Source organism: Acanthamoeba castellanii (assembly GCF_000313135.1).
Source record: "Acanthamoeba castellanii str. Neff unplaced genomic scaffold scf7180000084741, whole genome shotgun sequence".
Taxonomy (NCBI): Eukaryota; Discosea; order Longamoebia; family Acanthamoebidae; genus Acanthamoeba; species Acanthamoeba castellanii.
The window spans coordinates 226298-250763 of NW_004457702.1; the positions used below are offsets into that span (position 1 = coordinate 226298).

Sequence of the window (24466 nt, forward strand, 5' to 3'; positions counted from 1 at the left end):
ACATAAATGCCGTTATTGATGTTTACTCTCGAGCGGCAAAGCAGATAGGCAGGTGTACCATTGGATGCAGTGACGTTTGCAGGTTATCTTTCAATTAATCCTCGCTGCCGTGGAAAAGTCGGCCTATTAGTATTTTTTTGTATTTTTTACTTATTACGTATTTTTGTATATTTTTTTTTTTACAAATTATTGTCTACGCCCATGCGCCACGGCTGAAGATGGACAGGCTCTCGACACATCGAAGCTTGGTCGCGGCAGCGGTGGCCCTTGTGCTGTTCTCTTGCGTGTCTGCTGCCGCCGCAACCAGCGGGACGGTCACCTACGGCTGCAGCCCGGTAAACCACAACGACACCTCGGCCTGGCTCTCCGTTTCGCGTGGCCTTTTCCGAGACAGCGTGTACCAATACTGGCTCTCCCAGTCCTACGCCTACCTGACCCACGTCCAGTATCCTCCCCCTCTTCGTTTTCGTTCTTTTTGCCTTCGTAACCCCGCCCTTTTTATGCCTCGGTGCGTGTGCGGTGTGGGCGCGTGCGTGCGGTCGGGCGTGTGCGGTCGGGCGTGTGCGGTCGGGTGCGTGCTGTGGTGTTGTTTGACATGTGCGGCAACAGACAAGATATTGTTGGTACGACGACGTGGCCACTGCCGCCGACAGTCGCTCCGATCAACGGGCTGGTGCTGTCGGTGAATTGGACCTCCCACGGCTTCTACGATTCGGTGCGCGTGCTGCTGCAAGACGCGCAGAACTGCGTCTACGACTACGACATCCCCACGCTCAAGCCGTGGGCCTACACCCTGCGGCACAGGCACTGCTACAACGCGTCGCTGCCGCTGTGGACCAAGATCGTGCCGGACAACATCAACGACGTGGACCAAGTCAAACATATCTACTTGGTCTCGCCCGACTACGTCGCCGCCCTCTCCTTCGACACCACCTTGCCCACCACTATCGTGAAGGTATGTGTTTGTGCCAGGCCGCGTGTGTCGTGTCGTGCTCGCCGTGTCGTGTCGCACGCTAAATCGGCCCTCGATTAGATACCACGCGGAGATGTACCGATGACATCGGTCGTGGGTGCGAGCTACCAGAGCAATGACGGCAACGACGACCAGCTCTACGTCATTCGCTCCAACGACTCGCCGAGCAAGCCCTCCGAGATTCTCAACTTCGTTGTCAGGACTGCAGAGCAGGGACCGGACCTGCGCTTCGGCCATGTGACCTACCTCGAGGGCGAGTCCGACACGCTGTTCACCAACGACAACTCGACGCAGCTTATGTGGACGCAGGTGGTGCCCAACTGGCAGAACACGGGCACGACGCAGGGCGTTCTGTTCGACTACAGCCTGCAGGCCCCGCGCTTCTTCCGCCGCGGCGAGCTCGACTTCAGCGGATCGCCCAACGTAACGACTCCCACGAGCTCACACGCACACGGATCACCGCACATGCACCACCGCACTCGCTGCACGCTCACGCGAGAGCTGACTATGGTGATTGAGTGACCGACAGGCGAAATGGGGGACGCACGCCTTCAGCCGGGTGCCAGGCGTCGAGGCGATGATGATCACCACGGCCAACCAGACCAACTCGGCAGGTGCAGTGGTTTGCTCAGTCATTTTGTGAGCGAGTGGTGTCTCATCAGCACTGAGTTAAATGTGTCGTTTATCGTGCAATATGCGTGCGCTGTGTTTCGCTTGTCCCAGGGTTCGATATACATGTGGTCTACCTCAATGCGGATCTGCCCAGCCTCTCCTTTGTCGATTCGCTCACCGTGACGGACTCCACACTGCCCTCGCTCGGCCAAGCCATCGGTACGCGTTTTCGTCTCCGTTAAACCACACGACACACACGACAGACGACAAACACGACCCACACCGCACACTCCGCACCGCATCACACGCGGCTGATCTGGCACTCGCCCGGCTATCAGAGTTCCGCGACAAGTGGGCCGACTTTGCGGCGATGATGGCCACGCACAGCGCCGATGGCTACACGTGCCTGCAGTTGTTCATCCACTGCATATCTGACCTGACCCTGTGCTACGGGACCATGCCGCACCCACTGTAGAGCTTCCACTTGTACAATTAATAAAAAGGATTTTGCTGACGTCACCTACGGTTGCAAACCACGTGATTGGACAGAGCCTGCTCTGCTGGGACGTCCCAGGGCAGCGGAAGAGGATCAACGGCGTATTGTGTCGGCAACAAATGAGGAAAGGATATGGAAGCGACCAACCAGCAGCCTAGTATGTGGGGGCACAGCTCACCGCTCCACCTACTAAAGGGCCCCCCCACCACCACCAGGCGTCATCTTCACCTTCTCTACCATCGACCACAGTAGTAGCACACTCAACAGCTCAACAACAACAAACGATGAAATCCTTCACCTTCGCCGCTCTCTTCGTGCTCGCCTGCCTGCTTGTGGCGTCAGCCCTTGCCGACTCAGGCGACAGCGAACGCCGCCCTGGTGGTTCCGGCGCTGGTGGCTCTCGCCCCGGGCCTCCAGGTGATGCTCCTGGTGGCGCTCCTGGTGGCACTGGTGGCTCGACCGTGGAGGAGGACGACATGGCCACCTTGTTCAACAGCATCAACGGAGCAAATGGCAGTACGTCCTTCCACCACGGCCTTATGGCGTGAGTGAATTCCTTCGCTCGCCTCATGCTTAGTGACTGACACACGCTCCTCCGGGTCAGTTCTGGGTCCGGACACGTTCTCCCAGCTCTCGGCAGCCACCAGCGGCCACAACGGGCTGGAGAAGCTCGAGATCAACCTGAACATCAAGGTCGTCCTCGTGAAGATCGGCGATAAGACCGTCAGGCTCTACTAAAATGAACACGCACTGTTTGCCAATGCCAATTCTCTCTCTCTCCTTCAACATCAGCAATAAAAACCACATTTCCACACTACTTATCTCTCTGTAATCCAAGTCCTTTGGGTGCTCCGGGCGTTATGGCGCCATACTGCACAATGATACAATGAAACAATTACATTTATGCAAGCTTCTTGCATGTCTCAGTTCCAGTTTGGAGGTCGTTGCCATGGCTAGTTCACGTGTGCCGGAAAACAATTGGGCGCCACGTAACCACGCACTCTTCGTTCGACTGTTCGCCGGTCGGCATGCGAGGAATGCCGCAAGAATGGAGGATCAGCGAATGCCCGAGAAAAAGAATGAAAGGGGCTGTCCAAAAGAACGAAAAACGACAGACGCAAGGTGGGGACGTGGTGGGCGACTTACGTGGTATAAAGGCAACCAGGTGAGGACCAGGCACAACTCACCAAAAGGCCAGAGAAACCAGCAAACTCGCTTTCTCACTCTCGGCTGAGCACATCAACACGCACACACACACTCGGTAGCCGGTCAAGCAAGCAAGCAAATCGATTCAGCTCTCCTCTCCGATCATCACTTTGCATTTTTGCCGATTTCCGTCAAGATGACGCTCGTTCTTTCGCGGCCCGCTACTCCTTCATCTCCTTCCCCGCTCCGCACTTCCCAATTCGCGGCCCAATTCAACCAGCGGCTGACGGCGATGCAGCTCTCCGCTGCGGCCGCGGCCACTGCTGCGGTGGAGGTCGCCTCCCACGGCGACGATGAGACGGCGCTGGTGGACCTGACGATGAACAAGATGACGCTCGATGAGGACCTCTCACCGCGCCGGAAGCGCAAGAGGTCCAATGCGGTGCTTGTTCGAGTGGAGCCACCCAAGAAGACGCCACGAGCGCATCGACGGAATCAGCATCGACCATCATCCCCGGTCATCGACGACGATGAGACGTCGACCGAAGTGGGAGATGAGAGCGCTACCACGACGTCTACCTCTCCTAGCAGCACCGTCGAGGAGCCGGTCTACTAATCGCAAGAGATTTTTGTGTAGAGCTACAAATCACCCCATTCACCATGTACACTACCGCCAGTGAGTTCCAGTGGGACTCACACTGAACAAATGTAAATACATCACAACCCCCCACCACTCGAGCATAGTGGCCTCTCATTTTGAAACACATCGCATTCCATTCAGTCAATCTTTCAACAATTTAAATTCCAGCATACTTTTCTTCGAACTGACTTGGCCATCGCAACGGTTGGTTGTCGGCCAGTGGCGATGCGCTGACGTCACCAATGGTTGCAGTGCGAACCACAAGAAGGACAGCCACAGAGGCGTACCGGGTGGCAGCGGCTATGGGAAGAGGATCATGCAGCGACGGCGTGGCCTTGATGAGTGTCGGCAACAAATGAGGAAAGGATATGGAAGCGACCAACCAGCAGCCTAGTATGTGGGGGCACAGCTCACCGCTCCACCTACTAAAGGATCCCCCACCCACCCCACCACAAGCTTACTATCTCCACCACCCAACAACCAGCATCAACACAGCACTGCTCGCCACAGAACATCACAATCAAGAGAATGAAGACTTCGCTCCTCGCCGCCCTGTTCCTCTTCGCCTTCCTCTTCTTCGCTTCGGCACTCGCCCAGCGTGGCCAAGAAGACGAAGGCGCCGCGGAAGTAGACCCTGAACTTGCCGAGCTCAACGCCTTCTTCAAGAACCTCATTCCCGGGGCCGACACCAGTACGCTGCCCCCTCCCCTGCTTCCCCCTGCCCTGGGAGGTGACTAAGACCTTTCCTTTCTCCGCTTCCTGTAGCGCTTGATGCAGATCAGTTGTCGCAGATCAACACTGCCCTCGGCCGCAGTGGTCCTCGCGGCGATGGCTCGAAGATCATCGAGGTCAACATCAACCTCAAGCTCCTCCTCATCAAGCTGGCCCACGGAGGCTTCGGCCTCTACAACAACAAGGACTGAGCCAGACGTCTGTGGACCGCACACGCACCTGACGAAAGTGATGAGTGTACACGTGCGTCCCATCAACAACATTAACAACATTTACATCAACATCAACAACAGCATTACAACGTCTCGCTTTCCACTCGCTCGGTCCTTCGTGGCCTCTCTATGGCGCTGGCGTGGTCGGCCGGGATGCAGGTAGGCGAACAGGAAAGAGCCAGGAAGGGCTCGGTCGTCAGTCCCTGCGACCAAGTCGCGTAGACCGTGTCCCAATAGGGCCTGCATGCGTCACATCGTTAGTAGAACCACACGGCGATTGCCAGAAGCACACGCACATCCCGCAGGGACACCTACCCGAGGCACACGGAGCACTGCTTTGCCGCGCGCAGGTAGTCGCGAAGCGTAGTGGGCAGGAGGACGTGATCAGCGTCGCCAGTGGGCAGGTTTCGCCTCAATATCGTTCGTCCAGCCAGCTCTTGCAACGTTGGCGGTCCTGCACACGCACATCGCACACACCGCACACGCCAGAGGTGAATGGCGATGAGCAAGGCGGGCATAAAGGGAACACGGGATCGGTGGATGCACCTGTTGGGAAGTGGGGCAGCGGAGGCAGCCCCGCGGGGAGCACCATCTCCTCGCCGGACGGGACGAGGGAGGTGTGGTGTATCTCGTAGGGAAGCCACCGCTGGCCGCACGGCGCGTACATGAAAGGCTCCAGCGAACGCAGCTTGCCCAGTCGTCCTATCTTGGGCGACAGACTTCGCAACTGTGTAGAGCGCAACCGTCAACCGTTAGATCGAGTGGTGCGTGTGTCGTGTGGTGTCGTGTGTGTCGTGTGTCGTGTGTCGTGTGTGGTGAGTGAGGGAAGTGCATGCTTTGGTGGCGTAGCATTCCAGGGAGACGAGGTTGGAGCACTTCCAAATGCCCTCAGGCAGTAAGGGCAAGTTGTAGTGAAGAAAGCTGGCCTTGACGATGCCGCGTGCGCACTGCCCAGCCCAACGGTTACGCTGTCCTCTTCTTCTCATTCTTGGGCAGACTCTGTGCGAGGTGGAGGGGAACCTGCTCGCGCTCTTCATCGACCATGGCCTCCGTTGTGTTCAAGAATCGTGCCCGCAGGCGATGCTCCACCTCTTGCTTGAACACCAGCATCCGACTGTGCCGCACCAGCTGAATCAAAAGAATTCAGATCATCCAGTCCAAAAGGTACGCGCAACAAGACGGTACATACGTCGAGGCGTTCGTCCTCTGTGAGTGGTGAGGCGGGTCGGTAGGGATTGCCCTCCGTCAGGTCCTCTTCCATGGTGCGATGAGATAAAATAATAATTTTAAATAATAATAAATAATAAATAATCAATAAACCAGCGAAATATTTTTTAATTTCTGACCGCGTCCGGGTCTAGGCCGTTCGGGCCTTCTTGGGCCGCTGCGAGTTGCCACCGGCTTGCTTGCCCTTGGGACCGCCACCGCCACCACCGGAGCGCTTGGGCTTGTGCTTGGCACCTCCGCTCTCCATCCGCTTTCGCTTCCGCTCCACGCGCAGCGCAGCGCCCTGCATGGACTGCATGCCCTGGTACGGCCGGCTGGTGGCTCCACCCTGACCCTGGTGGTAAACACACGCGCGTAAGTGACGAAAAAGGACGCGTGCGTTGGTGCGTGTGTGTGTGTCGTGGTGTTACCTTGAAATTGCCTTTGGTGGCGGGTCCTTTGAGGGCGCCCTGCTGTTGCTGGTGGTTGGAGGCCTTGAACACGCGGATCTGCCGACCCTGCAGCTCGCTCTCGTGGAGTGACAGCGCACCCAGCAGGTCGTCCTTGTTCTGTTGTTCGTCACCAGACAGACAGACAAACAAAAAACAGTCAATCCCTCTGGCACGACGTGCGACCGCACGCGCGTACGGGTGGCCTGGTGTGTGGTGCGTACCTCAAACTCGACAAAGCCAAAGCCTTTGCCCATGAAGGTGGCCGAGTCGCGCACGATACGAACGCGCTTGACCGTTCCGGCGGACTCGAAGTGACTTCGCAGCTCCTCGTCCCTGATCGCTGCACATCCGACACGTGTGAGCCAGTAAGCACCCAAGGCAACGACTGGGGCATGTCTGTCGTACAGAAAGGAAGGTTGCCGACAAAGGCCGCGCGGGCCATGTTCCACGTGGGCGCGTACGCCAAGTCGACACTGAGGTGAGCCACGCCGTCGCTGAGTTCAATCTAAAGGTGTGGTGCGTGGCGGCGTGAGTAGACGTAGGTGGAGGAACGCGGTAGCTACAGCGGCGGAGGAAGGAAATCTTGGAAGGAGCACCTTTGTGTTGTTGGCGGCGAGGGCCTTGAGGGCCGAGTCCTTCTCGGCGAACACGACGTAGACGTTGCACGTGTCGCGGTCGGGATGGAAGTGCTTGCCCAGGAAAGCAGCCTGATCACATCACAAGCATTTCAGTCTCCACACACGCACACACACGCACACACACGCACACACCTTCTTGTCGCCATTCTTACGCTTGGGGAAGGCGAAGGCGACCGATCGGAATCGGATGGACTGGATCTTGCCGTACGGGGCAAAGATTCGGCGCAACTCCTTCTTGGTCACGGTCACGGGCACGTTACCCACGAAGATGGTGCACTCCTTCTTCTTCTCGGCGTCCATTTCTCCTTCTCCATCCTCCTCCTCGTCTTCGTCTTCTTCGCTATCCTCCTCTGCCTCCACAGGCTCCTCCTTCTTTGTCTCCTCCACTTCTTCCTCTTTGTCGGTGTCGTCTTTCTTTGGCTTCTTGCTCTTCTTTTTGCTCGACTTGCTGGCCTCTTCTTTCTCCACCTTCTTGTTCTTGTTCTTGTCCTTGTCGTCTTCGTCCTTCTTTCGCTTACCGCTGGCATCTGCGGGCGAGCGATAAACAAACACAATTAATCAAATGCAGATTAAAGTAGTACAACTTGGACCTCGCTGGCCGTTCGATATCTGATTTAATTAAACATAATCTTGGGCGATGTGTAAACGATGTGGAGAAATGGGCGTACCAGCAGCGGCAGCAACGCGGGGTGAAGGAGGAGGCGGGGGCGGCGACTTCTTCTTCGCCGGAAGTGGCGGGGGTGCATTGAAGAGCGCAATGAGGGTCGGATTGACCGTCGATTCCTCCTTGGCGGCCTTTGTGGGCAGCTTCAGCTTGCTGCATGGTGGCCAAACAAAATTAATCGCGATCTATAAGCCAGATCTGAAGCGATTTTTTCTTGAAAAGAAGGCAAGAAAGAGAAAAGGCGATGTACCTTGACTTGGTGCTCTCCATTTTGTGTGATCGACGGCGTGCGTGTACGGAAGATGAAAATCTGGTGATTACCGCTTCCGTAAATTCCCTTCCTGGCGGAGTTGTAGTGCCACGTCAGCTGAGTTCACCCTTGTTTATTCTTTTTTAATCGATTAAAAAAAATCCAACACACAGATGTACTTCGCGAGTGGGTGGCCCAAGCGGTATCGCCACAGCCACGACGATGGACCGCTGCTCGCCCTTCAGCACAACGTGACGCGCACCCATTTTGTGGTGCTGTCGCCCCACTGCCTCTCCCTGTGGTCTGGCGGCCAAGTACGTGCTGCGCGATTCGATTTAATTTGCCTTTATTCGCGTATTTTACAGCACAAGCGATTAAATGGAGCTGAGATTAAAGAAAGGGCGATTTAAATATTTAACTTTAATCAAATTGTTTTAGGATTCGGTGTTGCTTGCGTCGGTGGCGCTGCCGGCTTCGCTGCGAACCAAGTACGGACTCAACCGGTCCGTCGAGTGGAGCGCGGACAGCAGCCTGATCGCCGTGCTCGTACATACATCCTCTTGTCACCCACACTTCTACGCAGGCACAAGGCTCACATCTTTCATCTCTCCCTCTGGCCGTGCAGCTGCAGAGTGGCCATATCTGCATGTATAACGTCGTGCTGGGCGAGCACAGTGTGCAGCTGCACGCCGACAGTTCGCTGTTGACCATCGGCTGTGCTGCCAGCCTCGGTACTTACCACTCACTCACACACACACCTGTTCATGTTCATCTGGTAAACTTGCGTTGTGTGTGTGTGTGTGTGTGTGTGGTGTTGTGTGTGTGTGTGTGTCGCGGGTGTGACAGAGTTACGCGCCTTGCTGCTCACACCTCACGGCGGAGCTGATTGCATGGCGCGCGGCAGTGGCGAGGTGCTCCTTCCCTCACACACGAACACCACCACTGGGCGCTTGTTGCCCCAATGGTTCGCATTCTCACTTTTGGTTGTCTTACTCCTCTTTGTGCAGAACGCCGGCACGCTGTTTGTGGTGACGAAGCAGGAGCACCTGTTGACCATCACCTGGTCGGGGCAGATCGTCAGCGACGTGCCCCTCTCCGGAGTCCCGTTCATCGAAGACTGCTCGTTTTCTTCTTCTTCTTCTCCTTCGGGCCACCACCAGCCTTCGCTCTCCTCACCCTTCAGCACCCCCACCAAGCAGCGCCTCACCTCTTCGTCTTCGTCTTCATCAGCCTTCGTATCTCCGCACTACACGCGATCGTCATACACGAATCTTCTGCTAGCCTCCTCAACTCCGACATCACCATCACCATCAACTCCAACACAATCACAACCACAATCACAGCCATCACAGCCACCAACGCCAACAGCTCCCGCTGCTGCTGCTGCGCCATCTTCGTCGGCAGCGACGGAAGCAGACGGACGACCGCACGAGCCGGTGGTGAGACACATTGTTTATAGCGAGGCGATCGGGGTCCTGGGCATAGTATTTACCGACGGGCGAGCGGCGCTGGTCTCTACGGAGAAGCAGCAGGGCGAAGGCAGCAAGCAGGTCATGCGCGGTCACTGGTTGCCCGCTGCCGAGCACGGGCAGGTGTTGCAAGGTAAATGTCATGTTTCACTTCCCAAACGTTGTTTGGTGCTTTGACTCTGTCCACTCACTTGCGCGCGTCGCTGCGCTTCAGCCGTGACGTTGCGATTCAACTGCTGCAATCGCTTTGCCGCTGTGGCCTACCAAAGGTACACGAGACACCGTTCTTTTATTGGCTCTGATTGGGCGCACATGAGCATGACGATGTGGGTAAACTGACCCACTTGGGCACTAATGCAGCGGTGAGGTCCGCCTGTTTGATATCTCGAGCCCGCGCTATCCCCTCTTCCTCCGAACAATGGCGCCCACGGACTTCGAGGGGTGCAAGCGAGGTATCGCACTCTGCTCCCCTCCTACACCATTATAGGCCGACATGGTGAAGCTTCCCTCACACACGTACACCACCGCACACATCAGATTTTGGTCCGGCCAGTGCGCTGGCCTGGACGCCAGACGGTCGTGCGCTCGCTGTGGGGTGGCTCGGTGGCGGGTTCGCCCTGTGGTCGTCCTACGGCTCGCGCCTCTGCATATCGCCGGCCAGGTACATAGTTGTGTGTCACCGTATCTCAAGTATTCTTGATTTATCGATTTCTCTTTGCGCAGTGAGAGTGCGCTCTGCGGCAAGGGCATCGCATCGTTGAGCTGGGGCCGAGAAGGCTATCGACTCTTCCTCACGTCTCCGCCCGACGATTCCACAGCTTCACCTGCCGGGTTCGAACAGATCAATTTTGTGAAGGCCGCTCACTTCGTCGAGATGCAGGCACGCGCGCGAACATGACACACGACACACACACACACACACACACACGAACCGACACTCACTTAGCCTTGCGTGCCGCGTCCCAACCCAAGGCCATGGAAGAAGAGCGGCTCGTGTTGTGGGGCGAGGCAGAGCTTCTGCTATACTGCCCGCACGAGCTCAACGAAACGATGAAGTGGCAACGCATTCAAGTACGTGCTTTTATTGTTGATTACTCCCACACTCCGCACTCTTTCTTTCTATTCTTGATGCGTGGGCTGGACTGATGTATGTTGTTTCTTCACCAACAGGTCCCGCAAACTTATATGACAGATAACTGGCCCATCATGGTACGTCAGGCGCATGTGCACGGTGTCTCCCACCACCGCACCACCGCACACCAAAGGTAATGATGTTGTTGGGTCCCGTAAGCATGTGGCTGTATCGCCCGAGTCGGGAGACGTAGCCGTCGCAGGCCGTCGAGGCGTGGCCATCTACTCCGCAGCTGTTCATCGCTGGCGCCTCTTTGGTGATCGCAGCGAGGTGCGTAGTGCCATGTGAAGCGCGCGTCGCCGAAACTTGACTTAACTCATTGCCCATCGACAGGAGCAAGAACTGGAGTGTCTCGGGATGGCCTGGTATCGGTCGTTGCTCGTGTTGGCCGTCAAGCGACATCCACACGAGTCCTACCAAGTACGGATTTTTTTGCATTTCTTATAACCTCAGGTGGTGTCTGCAGGGCGCCACTCACCACACGGCACACACACGCACACGCACACGGCACGCACGGCACGCACGACCAGATTTTGTTCTATCCGCGAAGGTATCTTTCCGCGCGTGCGCTCGTGCATCGGGTGAAGTTGTCTCCCAAGTGCGTGCCGCATCTGCTGGCCGTCAGGAACGACTCGCTCATCGTGCTCACGCGGTACGCTCGGCCTTTGCACACGTTACCGTCGACCGAGATCGTTCTCACCTCTCTCTCTCTCTCTCTCGTGTGTGTGTGTACGCCATGTATGAATACAGAGACGGCTTTGTACAGTGCTACCACCTCATGATCGAAGACGCGGAAACGATCAAGCCCTCGCTTTCGGCCACTCTCACGCAGACCATCGCCATGCCGGGTCTGACCGCCACGGCGCTGCCCTCTGCGCTCACCCTCATCCCACCGCCCTTCCTCACCACCCAGGTCTCCCCCTCCCCAAACCTGCACCCGATCTCGTCCGGCCCAACAACAGTCGCTCACCACTCACTACTGCGCACGACAGACCGGGGCTGCGCCTTCGGGGCCGGAACCGCTCTGGGCGCTGGTCAATTGCAGCGGCACGCTCCTGCTCACCAATCTGGCCTTTGGCATTCAGGTGAAGAGCACACCACCCGCACGCGCAACACTAACTTGAATGACACCGCTTTTGTTTTATATTTATTTATATATATATTTATTAATATCTCATTTATTCCTGTTGGGGGCAAAATCGACTCTTCTTATATTTTTTGCACTTCTAGTTTCTCACTGGCGAGTGGGCGCAGATTGAGATAGGTCAGCAGATCGAGGCGTATTGGTGGGTCACCTCACGCCACCTCCTGCCCCACATGGGCGACATGATTTGGACCCTAGGCCCCCATGGTCTTCAGGTGCGTGTCGTTGGTCGTGTGTCGTGTGTCGTGTGTCGTGTGCTTGCGTGCGTGCGTGCTTCCGTTGATGCGCCTCCTCCGCTCGTCCTGTGCTGCAGTACTCGTTTCCGTACAGCGAGGAGGGCATCATGCCGATCATCCGGCCGTGGCTTCCTCACAACGCCTCCGGGCCTTTGTCTCCCCGAAAAAACAGCGTCACGGTACTTTTTCTTTGTGATCTTTTCCCGCCGCGACCAAACGCTCACACACACACCACGCACACGCACCACGCACACGCACACACACACACACACCACGCACACGCACCACGCACACGCACACGCACACGCACAGGCGACCAAGGAGTACAAGCATGTGACGTTCGTTGGGTGGGAAGACGGAGTGTATCCGATCGCTGTGAGCAGCCACACGATGCTCGTGACCGCGCTCTCGCCCCAGTCCGGCTCCTCCTTCCTCAAGCCGTTGCCTTCCTTCAACTTTGAGACCAAGGCACCTACCCACATTCCTCGCTCGCACATTCCTTTCGCATTCCTTCGCTCAACTTTTCTATGTTCGGTTCAGACCCAGCCGTTCCTGCACAGCGTGGTGGCGTACCTGTTGCAGAGCGACAACTGTTCGCTTTACCAGGTCGACGCCAATGACGACGACGATGGCCACCCACCGGTCGACTTCCCCAAGGAGATCGCCGAAAGCAGCGATGATGACGATGACGATGACGACGACAACGACGACGACGACAAGGAGCATGATGGCGTTGACGCTGGCGACGTTGCTGGCAACGGCAACGATGTCGCGGCGAAGGCGAACGGAAGCAGCAACATCAACGGAAGTGGAAAGACGGCGACGATGAAGAGAAGCAGAAGCAGGATGAGGCGGCACGGGACGGAGGACCGGATGGAGCATGCCAAGAAGTACTACGCCCTCTACACGCTGTCCCGGCCCTACGACCGCCTGCCCCACTACAAGCACTCCCTCGAGCTCCTGCTCCACCAGGCTCTCCAGGTCAGCCCACACGCAACACCACAACACACACACACGACGCGCGCGCACACGCACACGCACACGCACACGCACCTTCTTGTCTGCTGATCGCAGGGCGCAGGAGGAGGAAGAGCGGGTCAAGGCTGAGAAGAAACGTCGGCGCAGGCTGAGCTTCGGCACGGCCGCCGCCAGCGCCACGACGCTGGCCAAGGTGGTGGATTTCCTGCGCGGCCTCGACGTGTTCCCCGAGGTCGTGGTCGGGTGCGCCCGGAAGATCGACCCGGCGTCGTGGGACCTCCTCTTCACCCACGTGGGCGACCCCGACCAGTTCTTCCACCACTGCATCGAGGCACGCCGCACCACCACCACCATGATGATGATGATGATGATGATGATGAGGATGATGATGACGACGACGACGACGATGACACACAGAGCGGTGCGCTGCACACGGCTGGCGGGCTGTTGCCGGTGGTGCGGTACGTGAGGGGGATGACCGCCGCGGCAATGGCCGCGCTGGCCTTGCTCGAGGCCACGCTCGAGTCGTGCGACATGCACCTCCTTCGCCACGTACGGACTCTATTCATGACACACGACACGCACGACACACATCAGGACGTGTGTTGGTTCTCATTTTTGATGGTCGTCCAGGTGGTTCGGTTTCTCAACATGCTGGTGTCGTGCAATCAAGAAGACGACGGGTATGGGGAGAGCAGCAGCGGCAGCGACACCATCAAAAACGACACAACTCACCCCAGGGATGACGCCAGCCTGCCGGGTACTCTACCAACCCAGAACCGTACACAAGACGCAACACCGATTGACCGTGTCGTGTGCCGTGTGTCGTGTGTCGTGTGTCGTGTGTCGTGTGCCGTGTGTCGTGTGGTCGTGTGGTCGTGTGTCGTGTGGTCGTGTGTCGTGTGTGTCGTGTGTGTCGTGTGTCGTGTCATGCGGACAGGCAAGGATGAGAAGACAGCGATGGAACTGTTGCTGGCCCGCTACGCACGCAAGCTGTTGATGAAGTACCGCATCCACGACCTCCACTACCTGTCCAAGGTGGTGCTGGGCAAGAAGATCGCCGACATCCTCCGCCGGGGCGTCAAGCGCACCCACTCCTCCGAACTCACCACCACCATCACAACTACCACCACCACGCCCACGGCCGCCCCACCGCCACCACCACCAACGCAGCCTATTGAGTCAACTCCGACAAGCACGCAGATCTCAACTCCGACGCCTTCGCGTTCGTCTTCGCTCTTTGCCTTCTTGTCGTTTGCCTCGCCGGCCCCTGCGCCGCCAGATCCGCCCGCCACGTCATCGCCACCGCCCGATGACGACGGAGAGCGAGAAAAGAGCGACGACGACGCCAGCTGCAAAGGCGAAGGCAGTGACGAAGGGGACGATCCAGAGGCCAACGGAAACGCAGAGGCGGCGGCAGCCGAAGAGGAGCCCCGGCCGGAGCCGCTGCGGAACATCATCAACTCGAACGACTTCAGATCGGCCCTGCTGGCGCTCCACCTGCAGTTCGGGGTGCCCTTCCCCCAGCGCTTCTCGCCGTCGCGCTACTTCACCCTCCTCTCGTCCCTCCACGCGGGCCTCGGCGAGGGCGGCATCGCCATGGGTACGCCGGCCTTCACCCCCCCCCTCTCGCTCACACCATCACTGACGCGTGCGCCGTGCGTGTCGTGTCGTGTGTGGCACTGCGTGTGTCGTGTCGTGTCGTGTCGCGTACAGAGCCGGTGCGGGACAGGGACCACATCGAGGTCCAGGTGGGGTACCAGAACGCCGTGGAAGACGCGATGATGCATCAGGTGCAGGACCTCCAGGCGCTCCTCGCGGTACACTGTCTTTTCTTCTCAGCCTTCTCCGACAGCCGACTCCAGCGCACTCACCGCACACGCACCACTGCACACGACACACGACACACACGACACGCGCAGGATCTCGAGGAGGCTGGGGTGGTCGAGTGGGCGGTGGTGGTGGCCACGGCGCTCCTCGACCTTCGGGCGGTCACGCGCCTGCTGCGCGAGTACCACGACCTGTGCCCGGCCTTCCACGCCATGCTCGCCTCGCTCACCTGGTCCGTCCCTACGTCCCCCCCCCTCTCCCCGTGCCCTCTCGTCCCCCCCCCACCCACGAGCTGGCCTACTCATCTATCGCGTCGCGTGCGTCGTGTGTGCTGTGTTGCGTGTTTTTTGCTGGCAAACTGGACACTATGCAGCAAGGGCTACGCAGAGTTTCTGAAGTGCGTCGACGCGGAACACGAGCCCATCTGCTCGTCGCTCCCGTCCGCGGACTCCTCACTCCTCTTCTCGCCGCAACCCTCGTCATCATCATCGTCGTCGTCGTCGTCGGCTTCATGATCGTCATTGCCGTCGTCGCCGTCGTCGGCCTAGTGGTACAGAGTGGCTAGTGGTCGTAGTTGACTAGTTGTCGAGGAGGGTGGCGCCGAACCGCTTGGCCTGCTCGAGGATGTTGTCGAGGGCCTTGTCCCGGTTGACGAACCCGCGAAACAGGACCACCTCGGTGTCGGACAGGACGAAGTGGAGCGATTTGCCGCCGCCCTTGCCCAGCTGGAAGATCTTCTCCTTGCGGACGTGCCTGACGTCCTTCAACCTGATGATCGTATCACCATCACCCTGTTGTTTATATTCATCCACCACCAACATCACATCACATCACAACACAACACAACACAACTTGTCATTACATCGCACACGCACACACAACAATACACGCACACACAACAATCGCACACGCACCACGGCACGTACCAGGATGCGGGAAAAGTGGGTGCCAAAGCAGAGGTAGTTGGGGGAGAGGTAGAGCTTGCCTCCCCGCATCTTCGAATCGAAACACGAATAACCTGGCATTGTCGTTCGTCGTCGTCGTCGTTGTCGTTGTTTGCGTGCATAACAAAAAGCGTAGTTGAGTGCCGTCGTCAGCCGAAGGTTTGTGTGGAGGTGGCGCACTTGCGATCAACGGCTCCGTGTCGGGAAGGCAGAATCGCTTCTGATAGAGCTGAGTGGAGTGGACGACACACGCGCACGTGTGAGACTGGTTGTGTGCACGCGTGTGAGGCGGTGCGTGTGACGGTTGGTCACCTGATCGTTTTCGTTGGCCTGTAGGCTGCGACTTGCTCGCACTGTGGATTGCTTGAGGTCGTCGACGGCCGAGTCGAGGTACTGGTTGAGCTTGAGCGCCTGCTCCTTCATCTTCTTGTTTTCGATCGACAGCTGTGGGCACAAGTGGGGTTCCGCTTCATCACGTCAATGCACGACGCCCACCACTGCACTGAACTCCAATGGTGTGTGCATTCACCTCGTTGTTGGATTCCTTGAGAAGCTCGTTCTCGTGCACGAGCTCCGCGATCTTTTCGTTGGACGCCACCAGCTCCTCGGTCAGCACCCGCCGGTCCTCCTGGATCAGCCCCAGCACTAGCGACAACAGTTGATTTGATATATTTTTCATTTAAATACTAATAATACTGATAATATCGAAAATGGGAAGCGAAAGCGAAAGCGAGAAAAGAGCGAAGAGTCAAAGGGGGGGGGGCGCACGTCTGACTTTGGCTTTGAGTTTGGAGAACTCGGCGAGCTGGCTCTGGAGTTGGGTGTGCTCCTCGCGCAGTTTGAGGAACTCCCGGCGGAGGACCTGCAGCTTCTGTTGGTCGCTCAGCCTCTCGCCTTCTCCCCCACAGGTGCCGCCTCCTCCACCTGCCGTGCCCTCCATCACCCCACACGAGGTTGGCAGCCTTCTGCAAGCCGTGAGAACACAAGCTTGAGTGGACCTAGCATCTTCGCCATTCGTCCATCTTTATGGCAATTAGGCACAGCCAATCAGCGTGCACTTCAGGCTCCCCGGCAGGATGTGAGGAATGTAGTGTTGTTGGTTGTTGTTGTGTACAATCGGAGGGGAACGGTCACCGTGACTGGCTCGGTTGACGCTCGCGCTTCCATTTGTTGATGGTGTCCCGCGCGATGTCGGGCGAGTCCGAGAAGATGATCTCCACCCCCATGTCCAAGCACTCTCTGCGCGCCATTTGTAAAAGAAGCGACTGAGTTGTGTGCGCGTGTGTGCGTGCGCGTGTGTGTGCGGCGCGTGCGCGTGCGCGTGTGCGGACGAACCTGATCAGGACAGGGTCGCTCATCTCCACGCCAAAGACGGCAAACATACGACCCGAGTGCCGCACGTCGCGGACCAGTCTGTTGTTTGGGCGCCCACCCACACATGAATACAGTAACGTTAATGTAATTGGTGAGCACAATTCAAGATGCGACCCATCGAGCCCCGGTGTCCATGGAGGCACGCGCACCGTTCATTGACGAGCCGGCCGCCACCGCCCAACAGCACGTACTCTGCCAGTCCCAGAAGCTTGCCCTTGATGCCTCTGAACGGAGCGTAGTGAGTGCCAGTTATGTGAGCGCGCGAGTGGCACGGAATGTATGGTATGCGTGCGTTGCATGCGTTGTGTGTGTTGTGTGCGGGGGGGGGAAGAGAGAGAGAGAGAGAGTGGCACCGTGGGGGTATGAAGGCGGACAGGGAGGCGGAGTGGATGATGCCCACAACTTCGTGCTTGTGCGGGTAGAGCCAGAACAGGCGCAGCCTCGACAGAAGGTTCATGAAGAGCACGGACACCACGTCCGGCCCCACAGGGATGCCCTCGGGCTTGAGTCGCCGCACCGCTTGATTCGGGCCAGGCGCCACCGACCCAAAAATAATCCTGAAGTGGTCTTGCGGATGAGCTCGACACGACACGACACGACACGACATGACCCGACACGAAAGGAAAAAAGGGACCTGTTCTCGAGCTTGCGCTCTTTGATGAGCTCGATCGTCTGCGCGACGGCGCCGGTGTCCTTCATGTCGAGGAAGAAGGTGACGTCCGCGCAGCCGGCGAATTCGTCAAAGACCTCCTCGAGCGTCGGAATCTGGAACAGTCGGGCTGCCCGAAGGGGGAAAAAAGAAATACATATACAATCGAAATAATAAATAATAAATATAAATATAATATCAAAACAATAAACGGAGGAGCGGGCAACGGTACGATCGTCCATGGAGCCGTCCGTAAGCGGCTGGATGGGAGTGTTGCGCTTGCGGAACTTGGCTCGGGCGTCGAGCTTCTTCAGCTCTTCGAGCGTGTATTCGCCGACCTACACACGACACGCACCACACACACACACACACAAGAAAGCTCTGTGAGTACGACTGATGTGCATGCGTGTGAGGTGTGGATGTCGGAGACGAAGACAGAGTTGACGAGAATACCAATCCCTGGCCGTTGGTCGTGCGATCGAGATGGGCGTCGTGCACCAGGACCAGTTGCTTGTCCTGATCCGAGTTCGGTAAGTGTGGGAGGTGACCAACGTGTAAAGGCGCATAGGCTTTAGATCGAACCTTGGTCAAGCGAACGTCGATCTCGAGTATGTGCGCTCCGCACTCATACACCGACCGGCGATAGCTGTAAAGCGTGTTCTCGGGTCCAAACGGATAGCCGCCCCTGCTCCACAGATGCCAGCCGTGAGTAATATCGGCGGTTTTATGTATTATTTATTGTTTAATTGATGAGAGGAATGAATGAAAACGAAGATTGAGCCTGCCGTACCCCCGGTGTGCAGCGACGACGGGCTTGTGGCGCTCTACCATGCTTAGGATACCCTCATTAATGTGCGGGCGCCATCTCCACCATCCATTTCTGGCGAGCAACACCACGACAAGCATCATCAGGCAAATCGCCGCAGCGACGAGGATGAGCCAGTGGACCATTGTGCGTTGTGTGTTGTACTGTGCTGTGCCTCTGTTTGCAGCTGCACCTTGCACGCGTGTGTTTTGGTGCCGTGCTGCTTGCGTGGCAGGCGCAATAACGCCCCGAGAAATGGGAAAAAAAGAAAAAAAGAATCAAACAGTACCTGCGTGCACGTGCGGTGGGTGGTGCTGGTGGCCGGCTCTGTGGGCAGTTGGTGCCGACCATCAGTATGCCAGCCCTGCGACGTCCATACTCACACGCCTCCCGCCTGAGCAGAGGCCACGTAGCCACCTTGCGTCACGCAACTTTTGCGCATGGCAGATAAAATGCATTTCCTCAACTCGGCGCAAAAGAAATAGAAAAGAAAATGGCCGAGATCCAAAAAATGCACGTGAAAAAGTCCGGCAACGTGAACCGAAGGAGCGGCTGTTTGTACTGTTGGTGTCGTCCTGGAGATCACGAGGTTGCATTGTTCGAGTTCGAACTTGCTAGCAAGGTAAATGATTTGAGCCCCTTCGGTTGAGCTTTCGTTTCGCAACGGCATACGGTGGAATGGGAGGGGGGCGAATCCTATCTGGGATCTATCGTAATTACACTTCATTTTTCTAATCTTCACACCTGTCCACTAGGTGATTGCCATTGGATCGAACGCGAAGTAAGCGAGGAAGCCTCCGAGATTCGATCACATCAGTAGCGCGGAGAATTTCAGGATAAAATGGAAAGCAGCCCAAAGGATTCGAAGAAGGCGACGCCAACACGCAAGCGCAGCAAGACCAACGATGCTGATTCCGCATCGCCTCTGAGCGATTCCGAAAAGGAGATCAACATAGCCGAAGATGGCGAAGCGAAGAAAGAAGAGGCGAAGAGTCCTTCCTCTCCCTCGGCCAAGAAAAAGAAATCATCCAAGAAGAAGGAGAAGACGCCTGCTGCGGCTCCCGTTGTCTTGGAAGACAAGGAAGAGAAGGAGGAGGTGCCAGCCGCGTCTATCGTGTCGCCTCGCAATGAAGAGAAACCAGCCAAGGAGCCCGCCGAGGCTCTCGTCTCGCCCAGGGGCTTCACGCGCAAGCGATCTGACACAGTGCTCAGCGATTTCGAGGATGTCTTAGATGTGGCCGACGAAGAAGGCCTCACGGACGACCAGGTACCCTCCTCTCCCCCCCCCCCTCTCCTCTCCACGATGCAACCTCTCGCCTCTGCAGCGCTTTCTACGAAGGCTGCCCTGCGGCTAAATGACCCACGGTCCTCGTGCACGCACAGGTCTACATCACGAAGGTGATGCGTGGTATCCGCAAGGGAGCTATGTACGGCGAGACGCTGGGCAAGCTCCAGAGAGATGAGAAGGAGCTCGAGATGATGAAGGACGAGGATCGCGAGCCCATGGGCGTCCTGGGCTTCATCCGTCGGGACTACAAGGACAAGGTGCACCTTCTTCCCCTCTTCAGCAGCGGATGACGTCGCTTGCCTGTAGCGTGCGGCTTACGCTCGTCTCTCTGTATGCTCCCATTCAGGTGATGTTCAAGTTTAACAGTCCTACGCCTGCCGGTTCGAGGATTCCGCTCATGAAGAAGGACAAGGTCGTCATCATGACCGACTACGCACCCAAGATCTTCAACAACATCAGGTTCGTTGAACACATACACTCCCCGCTTCGCTCTTTCCTTCGTGCTTGCTCTGTTTAGTGCGCAACACTGGTGCTTCCGTCATCTATTCGCTCATCGCGTTACGTTCGTTGCCAATCGAACAACAGAAAGAAGTGCAACGTGCCGACTGAGGACTACCTGAGGGCATGGACCTTCCCCAAGGACAACCTGCCCTCGCCCAACCTCGGCGCAGGTAGGAGCGGTTCGCTTTTTGTCAGCTCCTCCGACTCCCGCTTTATTTTCAAGGTGACCACCGACCTCCGCCTCGTCTTCTTGCTTCTCTCTTGTTCTGTATAACTGACGCAATCGTTTCCCTTCTTCAACAACCGACCAGACCATTCCCGAGTTTGAGGTCGAGACGCTGTTGGAGATTCTGCCCTCGATCCACCAACACTTTGTGGACCACCCCGAATCCAGAATCATCAGGTCAGTGATCTTCTGTCGCTACACTTCTGACTCACGCACTCACTCACTCACTCGTACTCTCTCGCTGCATCACAGGTTCCTCGGTCTGCACCACTTCTATGATACGATCACGAAGGAGGAGACCCACTGCATCGTGATGAACAACCTTTTGCTTCATCCCTCCTATGCCATTGACGAGAAGTGGGATCTCAAAGGCCGAATTCCCAAGCCTGGTACGCACTCGTGCTGGAAACCTGTGCTGCTGGCTGGCCAGCCGCACGTTTTTAGCTGCAAGTGTGCCTCACGCCGTTGTTGCTTCGCCTTTCAGGCAAGCAAGGCCGTTTTGCGGACAAGGTCGACAGATCGAAGAAGGTGCTCAAGGACAACGATCTCCTCGATCGGTACGCTGGACAGATCAAGAGCCCCTGCCATGGAGGATCATTGTACCACTTGAGCAACTCGAGCTAACGAGCACCTACTCAGGCGATTTCACCTCTCCGAAGAGGCCAGGGACGAGCTTCTCAGAACGCTGACTGCTGATGTCGAATTTTTGAAGGAGCACAACTGCATGGACTACAGGTGCGTCGCTCCGCTCCGTTCCTTCTTTTCTTGTAACGATTTCCTAAACAACCTCCCGTTCCTTCCCTGGTTTGGTGAAATGTCGCAGTTTGCTGGTGGGCGTTCATTTCCTGAGCGAGGCCGAGAATGCCGTTGAGGTGGCGCACGACAGCGCGGAACAAAAGGCCAAAGAGGAGAAGAAGGCCAAGAAGAGCAAGAAGGGAAAGAAGAAGAGCAAGAAGAACGTTGACGAGCGAGAGGCAGAGGCGGAGGAAGAGGAGCAACCGCAGCCGCAGAACGACGCACACCCGCTGTTGGAGGGCGTCATGGGACCCATTCACAGCGACCCCGCCTTCGTCAAGGAGATCTACTTTGTGGGCATCATCGATCCACTCTCGCGGTACAAGCTCAAGAAGAAGGTCGCCCACTTCCTCAAGGAGATCATCTGGGACGCCGACACCCTTTCTACCGTACGTTCACTTCTTTCTTCTCTCGCCCGCCCGCCTGCGCGTGTGTGGTGTGTGTGGCGTTGCGTGTGCGGTGCCGCCTGACGTTTTTTTCTTTTCTTTTATTTATTATTTAGGTGCCGGCCGATTATTACGCCGAGAGGTACACCCGGTACCTGGAGGAGATATTTGTACACCGCCAGCCGGGTGGCGAGGCCGTGGCTCCGGCTGCGGCCGCTGCCCCCGTGCCTGCCCCCGCCGAAGTCGTCGTCGCCGCCGCCAAGGACGAGAAGGAGGTCACCCCCAAGCCCGAGGCTTCGTCCGAGGAGAAGGAGAAGAAGGGAACGCTCAAGAAGAAGAAGGCCAAGAAGGACAAGGAGGACGCCGTCGCCGCGCCGGCCGCGGTGGTGGCCCCCGAGCCCGTCGTGGTGCTGGTCAAGGAGGACGCCGAGGAGGCGGCGCCGGCTGCTATCGTGGTCGACCCGACGGCCGCGGAAGTGGAGATCAAGATCGGCGAGGAGCCCTCTTCGCCCATCGTCGCCGCTGCCGCCAGCAACAAGGACGGCGGCAAGAAGAAGCCAAAGAAGTCGAAGAAGCCCAAGGCTGCTGCCGTCGTAGCGGCAGCGGAGAACGGAGAGAGTGTAACAACACCATCGTCATCGTCTTCACCTTCGTCTTCGAGCACGACGACGCCAACGACTGCGCCGGCGACGAGTAACGGCGGCGCGGGCGCGGAGGTGGAGATCAAGATTGAGGGTCCGCCCAAGAAGGAGAAGAAGAGCAAGCGGGACGGCACGCTCAAGAGGGAGAAGAAGAGCAAGTCCAAGGACCAGTAACGTAACAGAAAAACAAAAGTGTCTTCTTCTTTTTGCAACCCTTATTCAACACGTCAACACCATCAACATCTACACCAACACCATCATCAACGTGGTCTTAGCACCTCCCAAAATGGTTTTTGGAAGGATGACGTACAGCACCGTAGGAGCGTCACCTTAAGGTCTGCCAACCATGCTACCAACCAGGCCACAGTGTTTACGTAACAGCGAGTGAAGAGCATGCAACACTGAGGGGGGGGGGCTCTTGAGGGGCACAGCTACCCCACGACTACAACTAAGATTGCAAACCTCTCTGCCAGCGCTAAATAGAGTTTTGTCTAAATAGAGTTCTTCATTCGTGATCAATCTGCGGCAAGATTCGTGTAGTGGAGGACGAGGAGGTCATGGAGTGGACTGGCGGCTCCCCGAAGAAGCGGAAGGACGAGGCGACAGGCCTGGCCGTCGCTGCTGGGGTCATCGACCAGGTCGGTCTGGTCACGCTACACAAGAAGCCCCGGGTCAACGAGGCGCAGGTAACGACGCGTAAGAAGGTTGAGGAAGAAGGCGATGGCACCGAGAGCGTCACCACCGCCTTGTCGATGCAAGCGAGCACCCGCATCGACGCACCATCGCCACCTTCGCTGCAGCGACCACCTCGGCCAGAGGACGAAGCAAACGACGGAGGAGGCGCACGGGAAGTGGTGGAGGAGCTGACGACCGTGGCCGAGCTGGTGAAGAAGGGCGGCAGCGGGATGCTGGTGCGACGACCTGCGCTGGGCCATCGGCTCGCCGTCTTCTGGCGGTGCGACCGTCCCTACGTACTCAACGACGCCTGCCCGCACCGAGGAGGTACCATCATCGGAGTGTATCGTCGCGTTGATGAGTCTAGTGACGATGTGATGGTGTTGACACACAACAGCTCCGTTGAGCGAGGGCGATATCGAGGACCTGGTGGTGGACGACGAAGATGAAGATGAAGAAGACGAAGACGAGGACGAGGAGGAAGCGCGGGCGTGCCCGGCCCGACGAGGAGTTGAAAAGGTGGTGCCCCACGTTGTGTGCCCGCTGCACTACTACAAGTACGACCTTGCCAGCGGACGATGCCACGAAGGGTGCGTTCAGATGACCGGTGGTGCTGTGTGTCGGTGGAGTGTGTGCACGTGGAAAAAGGCTAACATGCTGACATGCTGTGCCGGAAAAGTGGTGATTGGAGCGAGTCGCTGAAGGTCTACGAGGCCTGGGTGGAGGGAGACAGAGTCATGGCCAAGCTGCCCTGCCTGCCGCCCATCAGCGATGACGACAACGACGACGAAAACGACGACGCTGAGCGTTGAAGAAAAGAAAATTCCACGCGTTCACACCTCGATATGGGAAGGTGCTGTAAATGTGGACAGATAACTAAAGGGACGCAGTCGCGTTGGAGGCTGTTCCTAGGTACGGATTCGGGCGAACTGGGCATGGCGCACGCCGATATGGTGATAATGGGAACATGCAGGTGGTCTGTACTATCGGTCTTGAAAAGGTGTGTGGCCAATCTCAATCACATAACTCAAGCCAGACCACGGTGAGTTTGCGCAGAGAGTATGAAGCCTCCCCCACCCCTCTGAGGTTTCGTGGGCTGTTGGGTATCTGGGCCGTCCTGCTGGCCGTGAGTTCGACCCTCACCATCGCCGACACCCGCAAGGGGTTCGCAGTCACCGGCACCGTTTCCGGCGCCTGCATTATTGTGCGCCACCCCCCTCATCCTTCTAAGAAAAGGAAGAAGAAGAAGAAGGCCACTCCACAGCATACACCTACTGTTTGTTTCTTCTTACCTCGTTCTCCTGCAGGCCGGCGGAGCCATCACACTTTTAGCCGAGCTGTTTCTGACCCGCACCTATAAAGTGCGCAGAGC

At 57.3% G+C, this 24466-nt stretch overlaps 11 protein-coding genes across 11 annotated transcripts; 7 read left to right on the top strand and 4 right to left on the bottom strand.

Annotated features, from left to right (window-relative positions):
- Window positions 1–218: 218 nt before the first annotated feature.
- On the top strand, window positions 219–2060 carry ACA1_172010 (uncharacterized protein; the record flags this gene model as incomplete). Its single annotated transcript, XM_004356463.1, has 6 exons — window positions 219–445; window positions 610–955; window positions 1034–1396; window positions 1503–1587; window positions 1697–1804; window positions 1924–2060. The coding sequence occupies 6 exons, from the start codon at window positions 219–221 to the stop codon at window positions 2058–2060; spliced, it is 1266 nt and encodes a 421-aa protein (XP_004356516.1).
- Window positions 2061–2365: 305 nt separating this feature from the next.
- Window positions 2366–2819, top strand: ACA1_172020 (uncharacterized protein; the record flags this gene model as incomplete). The annotated part of the gene is made up of 2 exons (XM_004356464.1): window positions 2366–2597; window positions 2686–2819. The coding sequence occupies 2 exons, from the start codon at window positions 2366–2368 to the stop codon at window positions 2817–2819; spliced, it is 366 nt and encodes a 121-aa protein (XP_004356517.1).
- Window positions 2820–3423: 604 nt separating this feature from the next.
- Window positions 3424–3843, top strand: ACA1_172030 (uncharacterized protein; the record flags this gene model as incomplete). Its single annotated transcript, XM_004356465.1, has 1 exon — window positions 3424–3843. One exon carries the CDS (start codon window positions 3424–3426, stop codon window positions 3841–3843), a length of 420 nt encoding a protein of 139 aa, XP_004356518.1.
- A 552-nt stretch (window positions 3844–4395) lies between these two features.
- On the top strand, window positions 4396–4790 carry ACA1_172040 (uncharacterized protein; the record flags this gene model as incomplete). The annotated part of the gene is made up of 2 exons (XM_004356466.1): window positions 4396–4558; window positions 4645–4790. 2 exons carry the CDS (start codon window positions 4396–4398, stop codon window positions 4788–4790), a joined length of 309 nt encoding a protein of 102 aa, XP_004356519.1.
- Window positions 4791–4894: 104 nt separating this feature from the next.
- On the bottom strand, window positions 4895–6072 carry ACA1_172050 (uncharacterized protein; the record flags this gene model as incomplete). The annotated part of the gene is made up of 5 exons (XM_004356467.1): window positions 4895–5051; window positions 5127–5265; window positions 5358–5530; window positions 5779–5939; window positions 6001–6072. 5 exons carry the CDS (start codon window positions 6070–6072, stop codon window positions 4895–4897), a joined length of 702 nt encoding a protein of 233 aa, XP_004356520.1.
- Window positions 6073–6168: 96 nt separating this feature from the next.
- Window positions 6169–8041, bottom strand: ACA1_172060 (RNA recognition motif domain containing protein; the record flags this gene model as incomplete). The annotated part of the gene is made up of 8 exons (XM_004356468.1): window positions 6169–6372; window positions 6449–6586; window positions 6691–6809; window positions 6875–6974; window positions 7066–7176; window positions 7240–7634; window positions 7776–7924; window positions 8022–8041. 8 exons carry the CDS (start codon window positions 8039–8041, stop codon window positions 6169–6171), a joined length of 1236 nt encoding a protein of 411 aa, XP_004356521.1.
- A 153-nt stretch (window positions 8042–8194) lies between these two features.
- ACA1_172070 (RIC1 protein) lies at window positions 8195–15325 on the top strand (the record flags this gene model as incomplete). Its single annotated transcript, XM_004356469.1, is given in 28 exon segments — window positions 8195–8335; window positions 8460–8567; window positions 8653–8752; window positions 8868–8932; window positions 9029–9126; window positions 9252–9460; window positions 9507–9623; window positions 9705–9759; window positions 9851–9942; window positions 10028–10151; window positions 10214–10340; window positions 10463–10561; window positions 10661–10699; window positions 10782–10892; window positions 10956–11042; window positions 11210–11274; window positions 11373–11535; window positions 11615–11707; window positions 11853–11981; window positions 12080–12181; window positions 12315–12983; window positions 13084–13436; window positions 13451–13532; window positions 13614–13740; window positions 13921–14583; window positions 14697–14800; window positions 14903–15054; window positions 15184–15325. The coding sequence occupies 28 exon segments, from the start codon at window positions 8195–8197 to the stop codon at window positions 15323–15325; spliced, it is 4416 nt and encodes a 1471-aa protein (XP_004356522.1).
- Window positions 15326–15388: 63 nt separating this feature from the next.
- ACA1_172080 (GRAM domain containing protein) lies at window positions 15389–16694 on the bottom strand (the record flags this gene model as incomplete). Its single annotated transcript, XM_004356470.1, has 6 exons — window positions 15389–15601; window positions 15737–15828; window positions 15935–15983; window positions 16067–16198; window positions 16284–16399; window positions 16523–16694. The coding sequence occupies 6 exons, from the start codon at window positions 16692–16694 to the stop codon at window positions 15389–15391; spliced, it is 774 nt and encodes a 257-aa protein (XP_004356523.1).
- Window positions 16695–16884: 190 nt separating this feature from the next.
- ACA1_172090 (glycerophosphodiester phosphodiesterase) lies at window positions 16885–18608 on the bottom strand (the record flags this gene model as incomplete). The annotated part of the gene is made up of 9 exons (XM_004356471.1): window positions 16885–16993; window positions 17090–17167; window positions 17278–17352; window positions 17482–17685; window positions 17763–17907; window positions 18010–18115; window positions 18231–18293; window positions 18360–18462; window positions 18568–18608. The coding sequence occupies 9 exons, from the start codon at window positions 18606–18608 to the stop codon at window positions 16885–16887; spliced, it is 924 nt and encodes a 307-aa protein (XP_004356524.1).
- An 815-nt stretch (window positions 18609–19423) lies between these two features.
- ACA1_172100 (Phosphatidylinositol4-phosphate 5-Kinase) lies at window positions 19424–22593 on the top strand (the record flags this gene model as incomplete). The annotated part of the gene is made up of 10 exons (XM_004356472.1): window positions 19424–19849; window positions 19966–20127; window positions 20217–20370; window positions 20542–20594; window positions 20683–20774; window positions 20850–20986; window positions 21082–21154; window positions 21237–21332; window positions 21421–21781; window positions 21895–22593. The coding sequence occupies 10 exons, from the start codon at window positions 19424–19426 to the stop codon at window positions 22591–22593; spliced, it is 2253 nt and encodes a 750-aa protein (XP_004356525.1).
- A 383-nt stretch (window positions 22594–22976) lies between these two features.
- On the top strand, window positions 22977–23906 carry ACA1_172110 (rieske [2fe2s] domain containing protein; the record flags this gene model as incomplete). The annotated part of the gene is made up of 3 exons (XM_004356473.1): window positions 22977–23421; window positions 23492–23684; window positions 23774–23906. 3 exons carry the CDS (start codon window positions 22977–22979, stop codon window positions 23904–23906), a joined length of 771 nt encoding a protein of 256 aa, XP_004356526.1.
- Between the last annotated feature and the right edge of the window lie 560 nt (window positions 23907–24466).